This window comes from Typopeltis vanoorti, chromosome 3 (genome assembly GCF_054136105.1).
Source record: "Typopeltis vanoorti isolate ZY-2024b chromosome 3, IOZ_Tvanoo_1.0, whole genome shotgun sequence".
In the NCBI taxonomy this organism is placed as follows: domain Eukaryota; kingdom Metazoa; phylum Arthropoda; class Arachnida; order Uropygi; family Thelyphonidae; genus Typopeltis; species Typopeltis vanoorti.
Genome location: NC_143551.1, coordinates 111675698 through 111695177, shown reverse-complemented (window position 1 = coordinate 111695177; position 19480 = coordinate 111675698). Strand labels below are relative to the sequence as shown.

General features: G+C 37.0%; 1 protein-coding gene across 1 annotated transcript in view; it reads right to left on the bottom strand.

Annotated features, from left to right (window-relative positions):
• LOC150108468 (dynein axonemal heavy chain 7-like) overlaps positions 1-19480 on the bottom strand; it is a 990001-nt gene that overhangs the window by 63135 nt on the left and 907386 nt on the right. Inside the window, exon 41 of the mRNA XM_090390473.1 lies at positions 14428-14632. Coding sequence (XP_090246599.1) covers positions 14428-14632 — 205 coding nt within the window. The remainder of the gene's footprint in view (positions 1-14427; positions 14633-19480) is intronic.

The following is a 19480-nucleotide window of genomic DNA, read 5'->3' as shown; positions in this document are numbered from 1 at the left end:
ATCTTGAATATAACTAGTATATTATCTGATTGCTTATGGGTTTCTAATTTATCAAGTTTTTATTTATCCCTGCACTAAATCTAAGCTCACTTATTCTTAAAATATCTATTCTGTACCTTTCCATTTACTTTATAACTTCTTATGTCTTTTCAGTTCAAAACATAGTCCTAATGTTCTATGTTGCAATTAATGTTTTTTGTTTAGCTGAAAGTAGCAACCTCATCTGTTTTAAAGGTTTCTGAAGGCTTTGTCCTTGAAACGCCATCCATGCATTAACCATTTGCCAACTTGAACAGTGGTCATCAGGAATCTTGCAGGGCAACACACCAAACACCAGGTATGTCAAGTATGTTTCCCTGCAGAATTCCTGATGACCGGAAATAGTTTGTTGTGGTCTTGTATGTTGGCTGTAGGAGGGAATGATGGGGATATGCAGAATTTGTTTAATTTATGAGGGCTGTAGCCATTAACTAAAAAAAAAAGTGTTGCTAAATTACTCAGGTTCAGTTTCCAGGGATATGTCACTCAAACAAACAGTTCTGGCTCTGTGTGTAAGTGTTTTGAGGATACCATACTGTTGGAATAGGTGGTGCTGTAACTGCCTAAATAAGTACTTTCCTGGATGTATGAGTTTTCTATAAACAGCCATAGATAATTAACTAATTGGTACTCATGCCACTAATGTGTCTAGCAACAACCATAGAAGAAGCAATAACAGTTAAACAGCAACAGCCCAAAAAAAGACAACTTGGTATCCTATAGTCTTTTTTGAGTGGTTACTGTTTAATCTATATGTTAATGATAATGAGAAAGGACTGAATGAGGAAGTGCAGTTGTTTGCTGGTAATGCAAAGTTGGGAAGTGCTACAAGGAGCATAGCAAATGTTGCAGCTTTACAAGAGAACTTGAACAGACTGATGAGTTGGCAAGTGAGTTAGATTATTGGTTCAATGTTGCAAAGTGTCAGCTCTTAAAATTTGGGAAGCAAATAGAGAAGGTGGAGGAAATAAGTGATTTTTGGGTGACCGTGGATAAGGACCTAAAATTAAGGGACACATTGGTAAAACTGTGAGGCCAGTATAACAGATTATGGCAATGATGCAGAGGACACTGGCATGTAGAAGTATGATAATTAAGACTTTGATTAGGTTACATATGGATTACTGTTGATAAAAGTTTAATAGAGTGAAACAGCACTAGGAAACAATTAAAAGTGGTATTTAATGCTTCCAACATTTCTTCTCAGTTACAGAGACATTGTCAGGGAGTACAAATAATTTATGGACACCTGTTGCTGGCCTAGGATGTAAACTGGGATCTCCAAGTATTAGTGTTTCCCATATTTTTATATTTGGAAATTTTATGCAATCATATTTATTTAAATTAGGTTGATTTTTAAGAGCAGCAGCAGATTCTAAAAATAGCTTTCTCTTCTAAATTGACTGTGATGAAGCATGATGGTCTTTTTCCAATGGATTCTGTGAGCTGTATCCAAAGTATTCCTTTGTTGGATGTATCAAAAAATACATCCAACTTGCCAACTCTGACCTTGTGGACCATAGATTTGGCAATTTGGATATGGATTACTGTGCACAGAGAGGGTTCACAGATAATTGACAAAAGCATTTTCTGTTCTCTGGAATGTTGAATATGAAGAAAGATTTTGGAAATGCAATTTATGGAATCTAGTGGACAGGAGGAGGATGGGGAGAAATGAGACATAATATGTGGAGCACGTTTTCAGGGAATAGGAGGAGACAGAGGAGAAAAAGGGCCACCCCCAGAAAGCTGTATAAGAAGGGTGTGAATGTGGAGGATGAGGTGTAGGTTTTTTGAATGGAAAGTAATGGGAGAATGAAATGTGTTACCCGAGACTGATGAGTTTCAGGTTCCCCATACCAGTACCATACCCATGATACCAGTGTATTATAGGTTCTTACCATTTGTAGGAAAAATACTATCTTCTTCTTAAGTATTCTGTAATTGAGCAGGTTCTTCTCTTAGCAGCAAAAACTTTCCTTCCACTCTCTTCTGTTCTGAGCCTTCTCTTTCAAGGTTGTGTACCTGTCTCCATTCAGCATGTCATCTAGCATTGTTTTCCCCACTCTTCCTCTAAGTCTTTTTTCCTTCTATTTTTTCTTTCAATGGCATCTCTGATGATTTCATTTCATCTCAGAATATGCCCTATCCAGTTTCCCTTTCTTCTTTTTATCCTCTTTAACAGACTTCTTTCTTCTTCTTCTACTCTTTTTAAGACATCTTCATTAGTTACTTTATCTGTCCATTTGATTTTTTCCATCCTTTTCCCAATCCACATCTCAAAGCTTTCCAAAATCTTAATTACTTCTTTCTTAAATGTCCAAGTTTCATCTGCATATAGGACAACACTCCACACATAACATTTTATTAGTCTTTTCTTTAGGTTTCTGTCCATTTTACTTCTGAATAAATTCCATTTTCTATGAAAGGCATCTCTTCCATTGGTATTCTTGCTTTTATGTCACTTTTACATCTTCCATCACTGCTAATCACACTTCCTAGATATTTAAATGTCTTTACTTGATTCAATTTTTTCCCATTTATCCTGATATCCATATTTGCCTCTTTCTGTGCTATTTTCATTGCCTTTTGTTTTTTTATTTTATGTTAATTTTCATTCCATAATCTTCCATCAGGGTGGACAGGGATACACAGCATGAGAAAGGTGGATGCTCCAAGAAGATGTGTAGACAGCAAGGAACGAGATGACTTGGGGTCAAGAGCAAACAGTTGGAATTGAAGAGGGTTCTAAAATGAATAAGCAGAAAGGGACATAGCAGCAATCGAGCATGGAGAGATCACATTGAATGAGTAGTATCAGTGGAACTAGCTGTAGATCCAGGAATAAGTTGTTGTGTTTATATACAAAGGCTAGAAGTATAAGAAACAAGGCGGATGAAATCGTTGCACTGATTGAGTCTGTTCACCCAAAAATTGTTGGAATAAGTGAGACACGGTAAGATGAGGATGACATCCTGACAGGAATAGAGATGGAAGGGTATGATGTGTTTCATGAGAATAGAAGTGGTAAAAAGGAAGGGGGAGTGCCATTGATGATAGAGAAAGAGTTATGTCCATACAAAGTAGAGATGCAAGAGGGAAATAGTGCCAGTGGGCTTGAGGCAGCATGGTGTGAAATAGAGGTGAACAGAATGAAATATAACTTGGTTGGATGTTGTTATAGACCAGGAAATGTGGATGGTAGTGACTATGAAATGTACAATCATAGTCACTACCAGCCAAGCAAATAAGAAAAGAGTGATCATTATGGGCGATTTTAATTGTGGTAATATAGACTGGAATGATGAGATAGCAACTGGAAGTAAAGAAAATGAGTTTCTTGAGTTTTTGAGGGATAACTACCTCAGACAGTATGTAAAATAGGGCACATGAGAATTGAGGGTCTTGGATTTGGTCATCTGATCAGAGGATGTAATTATAAATGAAATGTCAGATCACCCACCAATTGGTGAGAATGACTATGAGGTGATTACCTGGGTGGTTGCCAGCAGTGGGGGGAACCTCTGTAAGAAAAGAATATATGTGGAACTACAAGAGGGGTGATTATGAATAGCTCAGGAGACAACTTGCAAGTGTAGCATGGAATGAGGAGTTAGCTGGAAAAGAGATCAATGCAGCTTGGGGGATTTTCAAACACTGTCTAGTAGATGCAATATCTAAATGTATTCCAAGAGTGAGAAGGTTAAAAAGGTAGGTGTGAAGTGGATGAATAATGACATTAAGAATGCGATACAGAGAAAAAGGGCATTATGGAGGCAGCATAAGAGAAGTGGAAATAACCAATTCCATGAGGACTACAAAGACCAGGCAAGGCAGGTGACTTGGTTGGTGAGGGTAGCTAAAGAGAGGTATGAACAGCAGTTATTTAATGGAGCCAAAAAGAATCCTAAGGAGTTCTTTCGATATGTAGCCAGCAAAAGAAAGAATGATTATAGAAGGATGACATTGATTGAAGAAAATGATATAAAGCCAGCTGTTGCAGAAGGTGTGGTGGAGATACTTAATGTGCAGTTCATAAAGGTCTTTCTTTCAATCTTGTGAATGTGACTACATGGAGAGATTGAGAGCAGTTGATGATGGGGAAGGAGTTAAGGAAACTAGATGTAAATAAGGCTGTGGGACTTGATAATATATATCACCACATATTCTGAAGGAATGTGCCAGGGAGTTGATGCTGGCATTGACATATTTAGTTTAATATGAGTCTTGCACTGAGTCAAGTTCCTAAGGAGTGGAAGGAGGGCAAGATTGTGCCACTTCATAAAGGAGGTGAGCATGAAACTATAAGCCTATCTGTGTGTCAGGTGTTGTAGTTTAGTCGTAGGAGAAGCTTGTGAGAACTTGGATCCAGAATTGGGTTGACAACATTGGTATTATTTTTGATGGACAGCATGGATTTGCTAAAGGGAGGTCATGTTAAGTAATCTACTTACTAATTACAATAAGGTGACTGCTTCCATGGACAGAGGAGAAGGATACACAGTAATATACTTAGATTTTGCAAAGGCTTTTGATAGATTACCACATGATAAGTTGATAGTCAAACTGGAGTGGATGAGGTTGGATATTAGATTGGAGACTGGCTATCTGATAGGCATCAACAAGTTGTGTATGGGGGAGCGCTACCCAGGAAAAGGAAAGCTACTAGTGGTGTGCCTCAGGGGTCTGTTTTAGAGCCATTGCTGTTTAACTTGTATATTAATGATATCGGTGAAGGTTTGGATGGAGATATTCAGTTGTTTGCAGATGATGCAAAGTTGGGATGAACCATGAAGAGTAGAGATGATGTTGTGGCCTTACAAGAAGACTTCAATAAATTGAGTAATTGGGCAAGCAAATGGGGATGTGAGTTCAATGTTGCAAAATGTAAGGTTTTTAAATTTAGAAAACAAAAATGGGATGCAGAATTTATGCTTGATAGATATATTGTCGGAGGTGGAGGAAATAAGAGATCTGGGGTGGATAAGGATCTGAAATTTAGGGGACACACAGCCAAAATTGTGAAGACAACACAATGGCTTCTGGGAATAATGCAGAGGACACTGACTTGTAGAAGTAGGGAGATTCTTTTTTCATTGTATAAGGCTTTGATTAGGCCACACATGGACTATTGTGCCCAGATTTGATCACCTGGTTTTCAGAAGGATGAAGAGATGCTGGACAGGGTTCAAAGATGACTGACTAAGGTAGTTTCTAACATCTGCAATGTTGAGTATGAGGAAAGATTGAGAAGATGCAACTTGCAGAGTCTGGTGGACAGGAGGAAGAGGGGAGATATGATAGAGACCTACAAGTTATTAGGGGGTTGTTATAGGATCAATGCTGGAGAGGTTCTACATAAAATAGTGGGAGATCAGAGGAGAACCAGAGATCATCTCTAGAAGCTGTATAAGGAGGGTGTGAGTAGGGGAATGAGAAGCTGGTTTTACTCATGCAGAGTTGTGAATGATTGGAATACCTTGCCTGAGAGTGTGGTGTCTGCAGAGAATTTGAGTGTGTTTAAAGTACGGTATGATGAGCTGTGTTTGATAAAAGGACCTCCTAGATGAGTATTTGACTACATGGGGTCTTGGGTAATAATAATAATAAATGATACAGGATTCCAGTAATCTGTTCAATAGATGTTGTAGTCCTGTTTCAGTATTTGATAATAATGCGTTGTCATCTGCGTAGAGTATTGCAAATATCTTTCTACCTCCAATATTTATTCCTTCTTCTGAATTCTCCAGTGTGTCTTTTAACGTTGCTTCGGAATACCTTCGGAATACCTTTTCTTACTCCTCATCTAATGATACCTGGTTCTTTTGTACCATATATGTCTCTCACCATGGCAATTTATCTCATATATAGTGAAATAATTAGACTTCTGTCTTTCCAATCTATACCAATCTTTTCCATTATTTCCATCATCTTATCCCATTTTGCAAAGTCAAAAGCTTTTTCAAAATCTATATAACAGATATTAACTTCTTTATTTACTTCCAGACTTCTTTCACTTATTATTCTTAACAGTCCAATCACACCTCTTGTTCCCCCTACCCTTCCTGAAACCAAACTGATCTTCTCCAATATAACTGGTAATTAGTTTACGGAATTAACAACGCATATAAAGTATATTGATTAAAGGTAACTTTAATGAATAACTTCTATATTTCGGCAACGTCACGTTGCCATCTTCAGAAACATAAAGATATGGTATGTGCATGCAGGCACTAACAAAAGCAAATGAGGAAGAAAGCAAGAAACTAATATTGTTCCTAAAGTCCTAATGGTGCCCTCTTGTGGGCTAATTTGGTAGTCTTGGCAGTTGGGCCGAAGTTCTCATAATGAAAGTATCCCAAATTTGGGGCAGTTTCATGCACCCAAATTTGTTGAGGTTAGGAACGTTTTTTATAGCTGCTGAAGATTCTTTGAATAATCTTTTGTATTTAAACTTGCTGCGGTGTATTATTTTTGTTTTCTTCCAACGAATTCTATGGTGGGTATCTAAGGCATGGTCTGCCAGCCCAGAGCGGCTGTACTGGTGAAACCAGATGTAGTCTTTGTGTTCTGAAATCCTGATATTTGTTGTTCTGCCTCTTTGGCCAAAGTAGGATAATTTGCAGCTGCAAGGGACCTGGTATACACCAGGTAGGTCTAGGGGAAGTGGTTGGTCTTTGGTAGAGCGGATAAGGGATGCCAACTTTTTATATGGTCTGTAACAAGAAGTAAGGTCATATTTTTTGAGGATATTGGTTATTTTCTCAGAGGTGCCCTGGATGTAGGGGATGGTGATAGATTTGATGTAATCTTTATTGTGGAGGGAGGGGTTGTGGTTTACTGGTTTTAGTATTTTTTGGGGGTTATAGCCATTGGCTAAGAAAGTGTTGAGGATGTGGTTTAGTTCAGTAGTTAGGACCTTGTCATCTGAGCAGATTAATTTTGCCCTGTTATATAGTGTTTTTATAACCCCGTATTGTTGTGGGGAGGGGGTAATTGCTGGTGAATGTATCTGCCAGTATGGGTGGGTTTTCTTTTGTAAACAGAGAAAACCAAAGATCCATCAGGCTGGCGAGTGATTAAAGTGTCTAGGAAGGGGAGGGTGTTGTTTTCCTCTTTTTCTACGGTGAGCTGGACTCTAGGGTGTTGGTTGTTTAAGTGTGTTAGGAAGGAGTGGAGTGTATCTGAGCCATGTGGCCAAATAGCGAACATATCATCCACGTAACAAAGCCAAATAGTGGGTTTTTGTGGGGCGGAGTTTAAGGCTTTCTCTTCAAAGGTCTCCATAAAGAAATTGGCCAAGGGTGGGGAAAGTGGTGAACCCATGGCTGTCCCATCTATCTGTTTGTAGAACTTTCCATGCCAAACGAAATAGCTTGAGTTCATTGCGAACTGAAATAGCGCTGAGATATCGGGAGGAAACTTGGCTTGGATGAGTTCTAGGGTTTCTTTGACTGGGACATTAGTGAATAGGGAGGAGACGTCAAAACTGACCATTATGTCAGTGTGTTGGAGCGAGAGGTTTTCTATACTGGCTTTAAAGTGGGCTGAGTTTTTTATGTGTGATGGTGTGTTGCCAGTGTTATGTCTTTGCTTTCTCTAATTTTTTTTATATTATCTTTATCTTTATCTGTTGTTTCACTTGCCGACAAATTTATATTATTTTATGACTGTGCCAGCCGGCAACTGAATTCTGATATACTATTCTAGAATACTAAGAAAAAGAATGCAGGGATCAAGAAGTTTGTAATCATGGTCCCGTTTCTTATGTTGCTAATGGATTTCCCTCTAATACACAGTTCGTGATTTTTCAAGTGGTAATTCAATCCACGGAAACATGACAAACTCATTTGGTTTACACATAAGAAATACATTTATTTTGACACAAACATAGAGATACATTTTAGTTAAACTTTTAATTCTAAAAGAGTCTGAGTTCCCTCCCCTTTCTTAAGTTAACACATCCAAAAAGGTTCTACATTAAAATTTCTTATACTGACAAAATCTTACACTTCTTTATATACCTATTCTCAGACTCTGTTAATTTATGCTAAATTACCCATTACTATCACACATATAGAATACATATATATTCAGGCCAATTCTACAATTCTTGCATAGATTTCATGAGATAACATTCCTTCTTATATTCAGACTTTATCCCCCCCTCCCCCAGAATTTTAGCTAGCATTCAAATTAAACTTTAACATAATGACATTAATTTCTTTCTCTCGACACAAACAGTCCGAAGCCTCGGTTTCCTATTCAGCTCAAGCCTAAGATGCCTTTTTTCCCCTTAGATGTAGACAAAATGTCCAAATGCAGACAGTTCTTTAGACACTGCACGGAAATTGGCTGTTTTCTCAAAGTTCAGTTTCTCCTTCCTCCATGGTTACTCTAACTTAATACAAAAGGTTTCCGCTTACTGTTCTTGCTTTATCTGGTGGATTTAGGACCTTCTTATCTGGATACTCGGATCTCCTCACTGTATTTTCTCCAATGGCGTCTCTGCTATTCTTTTGTTCTACTCTAAAATGAGCACTCTTTCGCTGACTTATACACTGGTGCAATTTCACCAGTGGCCCTTTCTTCTAGAAGTTGGATGCATTATAGCTGCAGCTTTGATCCACGTGGCACGTATAGCAAGGGGAAATTCTTGCTATGCATGGCGGCAAGCTTTCCACAGCTGCTTAGCTCTCTGCTCAGGAAACCAGGAACCAACGAAAACAAGAATAGAAGAGAGCGATTCAAATCCCTGACGAAACTTATATACTACAAAACAGCGCCCTCACTCGGTGGTGTCGTCATGCATATGGTGGCTGCTGATTGGATACCGCGGCTGCAAACTGTCTTTGACATGGCCTAAAACTTATATTACTTTATACACATCCTTTTAGCAATTATACATGATTTTTTTATCTTAATTAATTCATAAACACTCTCTGTTTTGGTTTATGGGCCTCTTTAACATCACTTAATATTTACAAAACTGAATACATACATGTTCTTAGGTCATTAATAGGCACATTTTCTATCTAGAGGCATAAGTATGTCCTTATCCATCCCTTCTGAGGTTACCTTATGTTGGGTCGGAAAAAGGATGACTCATCAAAAGTGAATCAGTACTTTTTCCGACACAACACCAGTATAGTGTGTGAGCGTTTTGACTAAATGTTTGGCTAATTTATATGTGGGGGAATCAATGCCATCCACTATGGAACGTAATGGCACGTTTTTTTTATGTATTTTTGGGAGTCCATATAATCGGGGGTGTCTAGAGTTATAAGGTTTTAGTTTGTTAGTGACTTCCACAGGCCAAGAAGTGACTTTCTTAAGGAGTCTGTGGAGAGTTCTAATCTGAGAGCTGGTAGGATTATATTAAATAGGGAGGTAAGTAGTATGGTCTAGTACTAAAGCATTAAGCTTACCTTTGTAGTCCTTTTGATTTAGCACCACACCAAAAAAATCCAAAAAATACTAAAACCAGTAAACCACAACCCCCCCCCCCCTCCACAATAAAGATTACACCAAATCTATCACCATCCCCTACATCCAGGCACCTCTGAGAAAATAACCAATATCCTCAAAAAATATGACCTTACTTCTTGTTACAGACCATATAAAAAGTTGGCATCCCTTATCCGCTCTACCAAAGACCAACCACTTCCCCTAGATCTACCTGGTGTATACCAGGTCCCTTGCAGCTGCAAATTATCCTACTTTAGCCAAACAGGCAGAACAACAAATATCAGGATTTCAGAACACAAAGACTACACCCGGTTTCACCAGTACAGCCGCTCTGGGCTGGCAGACCATGCCTTAGATACCCACCATAGAATTCGTTGGAAGAAAACAAAAATAATACACTGCAGCAAGTTTAAATACGAAAGATTATTCAAAGAATCATCAGCAGCTCTAAAACACGTTCCAAACCTCAACAAATTTGGGTGCATGAAACTACCCCAAATTTGGGAGACTTACATTATGAGAACTTCAGCCCAACTGCCAAGACAACCAAATTAGCCCACCAGAGGGCACCATTAGGACTTTAGGAACAATATCAACATGACGTTGCTGAAATATAGAAGTTATTCATTAAAGTTACCTTTAATTAATATACTTTATATGCTTTGTTAATTCTGTAAACTAATTACCAGTTATGTGTGACCAACGTATAAGCCTTGCTACTAGAATTATGATCTTTTCCAAGAAATTCTTCACCTTAGACGCAATTTCCGTGTTAGGATTCTCATAAGTATTTTTTATGTATGGGAAATGAGGCTTATTGTTTTAAAATCCTTGCAGTCTACTGCATTACTTTTCTTTGGTATAGGTATAAATATTAAGGTCATAAAATCTTTTGGTAATTCTCCTTTGCTATAAATTAAATTTATTATTTTGGTTATTTCTTCAGTTTTCCTTCTGAAGTTATTTCAGGAATTCTGGAATTTTAGGTATTTCATCTATTCCTTCTGCCTTTCCACATTTTAGTTCTTTAATGGCCATTTCTACTTCTGTCTTCAAAATCTCTGGGGCCTAGATATCTTCATTTACCTTCTTTATATCTTCTAATGACAAATCATTTGGTCTATTGTCCTTGTCATATAGATCTTCAATGTATTTTTTCCATCTAATTAGGATTTTATCTTCTTCAGTTATGGTTTTTCCATTCTTATTTTCTATGCTTCTAGCTCGAATTCCATTTCTCTTGTGATTCATGCTTCTTGCTTTTTCGTACAAAAGATCATATCTTCCCACTCTCTCATAATTTTCCATTTCTTCACATTCTTTTTTAGGCCAATTTTCCCTACTTCTTTCTGCTTCAATTCTCAATTTGTTATTTAGAGTTCTATATTGTATTTTGCCTTCTGGGTGTGTCTTTATTTTTCCATTTTCTTCTTTCTTCCATTAGAGAAATCATCTCATTAGTTATCCAAGGTTTTTTTTATTCTTTAGCTCTTACATATTTTCTTTATTTTCTCTTTAACATGTTCCCATTTCTTTTCTGGATCTTCAGTTTTGACAAAACTTGTTTCCTCTAATTCTTTCTTCAATCTATTTCCAAATTCCTTGGTATTTTGAAATATAAGGGGGAACGGAAAGTAATCAATTATTTTTAATAGGTCACTTTTAGCCGATTGTTTTTTCTTAAATAACACATAAATTATTAAATTTGATTTTTATTTAAATATTAGCATTACCTTTCTATTTAAAAAAATCTGTTTTTTTTTTTTTTTTCATTTTAAATTATTTTTTTTAATATGGCGGACTTTGAAGTTGAAGAGCACCATTTACGTCATTGTATGCTGTTTTTGTTTCACCAAGGAAAGAATGCTACCGAGGCTACCAAAATCATTTGCTCAACTTATGGAGTCGTATTGAAGGTTAACAAATGCCAGCGATGGTTTAGGAGATTTGCAGAAAAAAATTTTGATCTCTCTAATCGTCCTCGATCTGGACGACCTCTTACTCTAGATGATGATGCTCTTAAGACTCTTGTAGAATCAGATCCAAAACAAACCATACAAGAATTAGCAGAGAAACTTTATTCATCATGGTCAACTGTCCAAGAGCACTTACATAAGAGTGGCAAGGTTCTTAAACAGGGTGTAAGGGTATCACATGAACTGTTAGAAAACTATAAAGCACAGAGATGGGCGATTTGCAATTCATTGTTGACCAGACAACAAAATGACCCCTTTTTGGAATGAGTCGTAACTGGTGATGAAAAATGGGTGCTGTATAAGAATAATAAATGCAAAAAACAGCGGCTTTCTCCAAATCAAACTCCAATTCCAACATCTAAAGATGGACTACATCCACAAAAGGTTCTGTTGTGTGTTTGGTGGGATATTCATGGAATTATTCATTACAAACTCATGGAACAAGGTAAGACTATCACAGCAGCCATTCTGCTATGAACAATTAGAGCGACTACATCAAGCATTGTTAATCAAACGTCCTGTGCTTGTCAATCGAAAAAGGGGGTAATTTTGCAGCAAGATAATGCAAAACCACATTCTGCAAAAATGACTCTAGAAAAAATTAGGCAGTTAGGATGGGAACTTCTACCACATCCTCCATAATTGCCGGATATTGCCCCTACTGACTGTCACTTATTCAGGTCCTTAGAACACAGCATAAGAAATAAAACCTTCCATTTTCAAGATGATATCCAAATGAGTTTGATATCATTTTTTGCCTCCAAAGAAAAAACTTTTTTCAAAAAAGGAATTCTAAACTTAGTAGATCGTTGGAATAAGGTTATAATTAACAATGGCTATTATAGAACCAAATAATGTTAATTTGTTCTTTAATAAAATTTATATTAAAAATGTAGTTCAAAAAATTGATTACTTTCTGGTCCCCCTTATAGATTGGGCCTAATTTCTCTAAGTTCCATTTTTTCCTTTTCATAGCTTCTTTTATCTTCTTTAGTTTCACATTTATTTCTATGAATAGTAGTTTTGTGGTCAGAGTAAGTATCAACTCCAGGATACTTGCATGCAATTTTTACACTATTCTTGTATTTTTGCTTTACTATAATGTACTCAATTTGATACTTTTCCGTATCTCCTGGTTTTTTCCATGTGTATAATCTTCTCTTAGATTTTTTAAACCAAGTATTCGTAATCATTAGCTTATTTTCTTTACAGAATTCCGCTAACCTTTGCCCTCTCTCATTTCTATTATCTAGTCCGTATCTTTTTAATACATTTCCATCCTCTTCTTCTCCCACAACTCCATTCCAGTCTCCCATTATAATCATGTAGTCTTTTCTTTTTTCTTCCTTAATTAGTTCTTGCAATTGTTTGTACATGTCCTCTATTTCCTCATCTGAATGGTCATTGTCATATATACCTGCATTATTGTTATGTCCACTGGTTCAGCCTTCAGTTTTACCACCATAATCCTGTCATTCAGACATTTTATGCTAATGATGCTCTTTGCTGTTCTTTTATTAAAAACAACTGCAACTCCTTTTTCATTTTTATCTCCACCTGAGTAAATTACTCTTACTTTGTCACTATAAAAATTACCTATTCCTTCCCATCTGACTTCACAGAGCCATATGATATCAATTTTTCCTTTGTCCATTTCTTGTTTGAGATTTTCTAATTTTCCAATCTGTTCATTGTTCTCACATTCCATGTTGCAATTTTGATTCTCTGACAATCTTTCATTTTCAATTTGTTTATAGCTTGTTTTAAGTGACTTTTAGAGGTTTGATCAGGAGGAACATCAGCCCTTGAAGCGTCCTTATTTCTCAATATTGTATCCATTGCAATGTGCACCTTCTTTTCCTCTCTGTGCCATGAGATGCCACCTTGGTTTGCCGGGCTGGTAGCTGCCCCCTTATAAGTTCTATCCATTGCTACAAAAATTTGCTATATAAGACATGAAATACATATTGTATTTTCTTGGTTTTATATATATATATATATGCAAAGCACATCTCCTGGAGGAGATGCATTAAGAGTAAATATTAAGATTAGTGATCAGAGCTTATTCTACTTTTACCATGAGTTGCCTTGGTCTTGCACTACTTTGAGGGTCAGCTAGACTCGCAATACGTGCAGGTGCAAACTTGACTTGTTTGTCTGTTTGCTTACTTGGGAAATGGAGTAAAACCAGGTTTAAAATAGCTTGGTATCTTTAACATTTATTATACCCAAGGTAAAATACTTTCTACATTTATATCTCCTCCTGAGAATTTTATTTAAGGTTAAAACACCTTATGGTAATTTGTTTTGGTAAAATACTTATAAGCTCTGTATTACTAAAATCTTGGTATTTCTAGCCTGGCTCCCACTGATGAGACCTCAATAAAGGTCAAAACCCGTCTGGGTAGTGGCCCCCTGCCTTTAATACAAAGCATCATACATCTCTTCTAGGAGATGTGCTTTGCATTAAGGGTAAATATTAAGATTAGTGATCACAGCTTATTCTACTTTTACTATGAGTTGCCTTGGTCTTGCATTACTTTGAGGGTCAGCTATACTCGCAATACGTGCAGGCGCAAACTTGACTTGTTTGTCTGTTTGCTTACTTGGGAAATGGAGTAAAACCAGGTTTAAAATAGCTTGGTATCTTTAACATTTATTATACCCAAGGTAAAATACTTTCTACATATATATATATATATAATGATGGGGAAAAAACTACACACTAACCATTAGACAATGTTAACAGGTTTATTCTTTTTTCTTTGGCCATTTCATGGTATAGTATCAGTGCACTAAGATTCTACAGATTTATATTTTTTTGTGCAGAATTACTTAAAAAAAATTAATTTGCTTTGGTTAAAGTGAATATAACAGATTATGTTAAAACTAATAAAGTTGGGATTTCATTATATTAATTTAATTAGTCAACTATAAATCTTACTTGTAAAAATTGAAGGCGAGAAAGAAAATCATTAATGTAACTTCCCAGTGGTTTCAAAGATGGATATGAACTGCGAGCCCATAATGAAGGAACTCGTCCAATAAGTAAGCTAGCTGCCAAAGATTCCATATCAGAGGTCATTATCACTAATCCTCGTATTGCATCTTCTAAAGTTAATAATGTGCTTCGAATGACTCTCAGTAACCTAGAATAGGAAGAAAATTTTATTCATAAGTAATCACACAACAGTCAAGTTGTTGGTGTCATGCATGAGAATTTAAATTTAATGTGACATTAAAATATTGTTAGCTAAATGAAAGATAAATCGGAAAAAAAATTACAGAAACCCGATTAAATAAGTAAATTATTTTCTTAGTTTTTTTTCCTTTTTTCTCTTCCTACATTCATTTATATTCATAGAAAATCCAAAGTGAAGTTGCTTAATGGGCAAGGCTACATGAAGTGCATCATAAGGATGTTAAAAAAAAAGAGTAAAATTAAGGGTAAGATGACGAGCAGGATTGATGGCGATTGAAAGCTTATGTGATTGACAGTAAGACAGCAAGAGTGAATGATAGCAAAAAAAAAAAAAAAAAAAAAAAAGATGCAAGATTTGAAAGCTGAGTTGGTGAGGATGAGACAAGAGATGAAGCAAGTGTAGATTGAAATGAAGAGAATTGTAGATATGTATGGAGGAGTAAAGAAGTTGGAGATTCAATTATTAGATGTGTGGTGGTGAATGAGAATATGCATATGGTTTGTTTTCTTGGAGGTAAAAAATGAATACAGTGATTGCAGAGTAAGTGATCAAAAGAGTTCGTAGTAGTAATAGGAACAAATGGCTTCACTGGAAACAAGGAAAATGTAAGATGAAATATCAGGAGATTGCCAAGGAGGATAAAGATAATAGTGTGATAGGAAAGGTAGTCAGTGTGTTACACAGGTATGCCAGTGTTCAGATATGGTGGAGAGCAAAGATTGTAATCATATATTAGCAAAAATGTGTGAGAAGAAAGGAGTGCAGTTGTTAATATGTGGAATGAGTTTGAAGGACAAATTTAACCATATAAACCATATACAAGTTATGAAATGAATTCAGTGTTCTGGTGTGAATCCTTTGGAGATATGCTGCTCAAAGGGAGTAAAATGAGTGCAGAGAATGGATCTGAGCAAGAAGCAATGTAGAAGAGCAGAAGAGTAAAGAAGGAAGAATTGAAGTGGTGCATATGAATGGAGAAGTGAGCAGCAGAAGTGTAGAGGATGAAAGAATAAGTATGCAAATAAACAGGGAAATGGAGGGCGGGGGAAATTCAGGTTAGATAGAAGAACACGGTGTGAGAAAAGTCAGTGCTCAAAGAGGAAGTGAAAGTATGAGTAGACATGACAGGAATGCAATGACTTGGGATATAAGGGGAAACAGTTCAGTTTTAGAGGGTAATGGACTGGGAATGAGAGAGAAGAATGGCTAGAGGAAGGAATGGAGAACCCATATTTAATAATTGATAACGGTGAAATTTATTACAGATTTAGAAATGAGCTGTTATCTGTATACAAATTCTAGAAGCATTAGAAACAAGGGAAATGAAATTGTTGCACTGACTGAGTTTGTTCAGTCAAAAATTGTTGGAATAAGTGATACATGGTTGGATGAGAATGTCCTTACAGGAATTGTCATGGAAGGGTATGGTGCATTTCGTGAAGATAGGGTAAAAAAAGAAGGTGGAGTGTTATTGATGATAGAAAAAGAGTTATGGCCATAAAAGGTAGAGATATAAGAGGGAAATACTGGTAGTGGTTTTAAGTGGTTTCTATACAGGTAGAAAGAATAAAATACTTAGTTGGATGTTGCTATAGATCTGGTAATGTGGAGGGTAGTGACCATGAAATGTATAAGGAAATTATCCAAGCAAACAGAAAAAGAGTGATCATTATGCGATTTTAATTTTGGGAATATAGATTGGCATGATGAGACAGCAACTGGAAGTAAAGAAAATTAGTTTTTTTGAGTTTCTGAGGAACAACTACCTCAGGTAGTATGTAACACAGGGCACATGTGGACTGAGGATCTTTTGATTGACCATCTCATCGGAGGATGTTATAATAAATGATGGTAGTAAAGAGAAAAGTTTAAATTTTGAAATTGTGTGTGGTATTAGCGATAGTTAGTATTTTATACACTGTTGTATGATAGTTGTGATTGTTAGGTGGTGTTAAGTGTAGTTATAATTCTGTATTTATTATATTTGTTGTGTTTCTTGTGTGCAGTTTTCAGTATGAGTGAAATGGCAGTGAAATGTAAGACGATGTGAAAGACGAATGCAAATGCTGTGAATTTTTCAAAAATAATAAGATGCCATGAATGTGGTATATATGCTTGCAGAGAGAGAGATTGAGGATATTTATGTGGAGAGGAAAAATAAGAGAGATGAAAGAGTTTGGGTGTGGAAGAAGTGCATCATATTTATGGATTATGAAATATCATTGAATGTAAGCTGTAGAGGGCAAAAGATTGTAGATTTAGTTACAGGAGTAAGTGAAGTTGGTTGAGTCCTTGAGTGGTAACAGTACAACAATGGGCAAAAGTGGTGATGAGTTGGAGATGTTGATCGGTAATGCATAGATGACAACAAGTTAGCAGAGGTAAGCAGTATGAGAGCCAGCACAAGTTAGCGGTAAGAAGCAGATGTGAAACCAATTATATATTTGGTTTAATCCTTTATCCAAGTGTAAGCAAACAAAGTTTGTGCCTGAAGTACTTTCAGGACTGGGGAAATTCGTGCAAAGGTGGTATAACTTTTCATCACTTGCCTTAGTATCCCATAATGCAAAGCCCATCCCCTTGCGGACATATATAATGCTATGCATTAAGGGAAGGGTCACTACCCAGACCAGTTTCCTTGTATTAAGTGTGGGGGGGTTACCTCTCCAAAACCTCATAAGATCCCCCAGATTACCCAACAGGATGCAAAGGATCAAAAACTGTGTTTTTGTTGTCCCCCCCCCTCCCGTAGTAACAGCTGTGCCTCAGTTAACTTCATTGCCATCCATTATCCCTCTACCTGGGTAACAGCAACAGTCGAGCCTCAGTTAGAACTTCATTGTCTACAGCGTTGCTAATCACCTAAGTTTCCAACCGGTTTTGACCTTTATTGCAGTCTCATCAGTGGGAGCCAGACCCAGATGTGGTGATACTAAGGTGGAGGTAATGGAGAAGTCATATTTCCATATACCAGTTGCCAAAAGGTGTCACACCTTATTATTAAAATTCTCTGGATCAGAGATAAGTTGATGGAAGTTTTTCACTTGGCTATGCTACCAATTATATATTTGGTTTAATCCTTAATCCTTTGTGTAAGCAAACAAAGTTTGCACCTGAAGTAATTTCGAGACTGTGGAAACTCGTGGCAAAGGTGGTATAACTTCTCATTTATCTCATTAGCTTCTCATATAAAGGTGGTGGATCACCACCTCTGGGTCTGGCTGCCACTGATGAGACCTCAATAAAGGTCAAAACCGTTCTGGATAGTGACCCTTGCCTTAATGCATAGCATTATACATGTCTACAAGGAGATAGGCTTTGCATTATGGGATACTAAGGCAAGTGATGGGAAGTTATACCACCTTTGCCACGAGTTGTCCCAGTCCTGAAAGTACTTCAGGCGTAAACTTTGTTTGCTTACACTTGGATAAAGGATTAAACCAAATATATAATTGGTAGCATAGCCAAGTGAAAAAACTTCCATCAACTTATCTCTAATCCAGAGAATTTTAATAATAAGCTGTGGCACCTTTTGGCAACTGGTATATGGAAATATGACTTCTCCATTACTTCCACCTTAGTATCACCACCCTCTGGGTCTGGTTCCCACTGATGAAACCTCAATAAAGGGCGAAACTGGTCTGGGTTGTGACCCTTCCCTTAATGCATTGCATTATACATGTTGGCAGGAGATGGGCTTTGTATTATGGGCTAGTGTGTATGTTTACAAATGCTAGAAGTATTCAAAACAAGGGGAATGAAATTGTAGAGTTCATTTGCCCAAAAATTGTTGGTATAAGTGAGACATGGTTGAATGAGGATGACATTTTCACAGGAGCAGATATGGAGGAATATATATAGTCTTTCATGAAGACAGACAAATGGAGGAGGAAGAGTGTTATTGATGATGGCAGAGGAGTTGTGTCCATCTAGGGTGGAGATGCTAGGAGCAAATACTGACAGTGGTTTTGAAGCAGTATGGTATGAAGTGGAAGTGGACAGGATGAAATGTTTAGTTGGGTGTTGCTATAGACCTGGTAATGTGGAAGACAGTGAGAAGGAAATGTTTAGACAAACTGATCTGCTAACAAGAAAAGGGTGATCATTATAGGTACTTTCAATTATGGTGATATAGACTGGAAGATCAATTCAAGGGTCTTGGATTTGATCAAGGGTCTTGGGTCTTGGAAGATCAAGGGTCTTGGATTTGATTATCTCATCAGAAGATATTGTTGTAAATGAAGTGTCATATCATTCTCCAGTTGGTGAAAGTGACCATGAAGTGATCACTTGGGTGGTGTCCAGCCATATCAGTACTTTTGTGAGAAAGAGTTATATGTGGAACCATAAGGCAGGTGATTATAGCAAACTGAGGAGGCAGCTTGCAGCAATATCATGGAATGAGGAATTAAATGGGAAGGAAATCAGTGCTGCTTGGTCTCTACTCAGGAATTATCTAGAAGAAGCAATGACCGAGTATATTCCAAAGGTCAGGAGATTAAATAAGGTAGGTGTAAAATGGATCACTGAAGAGATCTAGCATGCGATCTGAGAGAAAAAGACATTGTGTAGGCAGCACAAGGTGAGTGGAGATAATCAGTTACATGAGGAGTACAAAGAGCAAGCAAGGAATGTGACTCACTTGGTAAGGGTAGCAAAAGCGCAGTATGAGGAGCAGTTAGCAGATGATACTAAAAGAAATCCTAGGGAGTTTTTCTGATATGTGGCCAGCAGAAGGAAGAATGATTATGGGAGAATAATGTTGATCAGTTATAATAGGAGGATAAACACTAA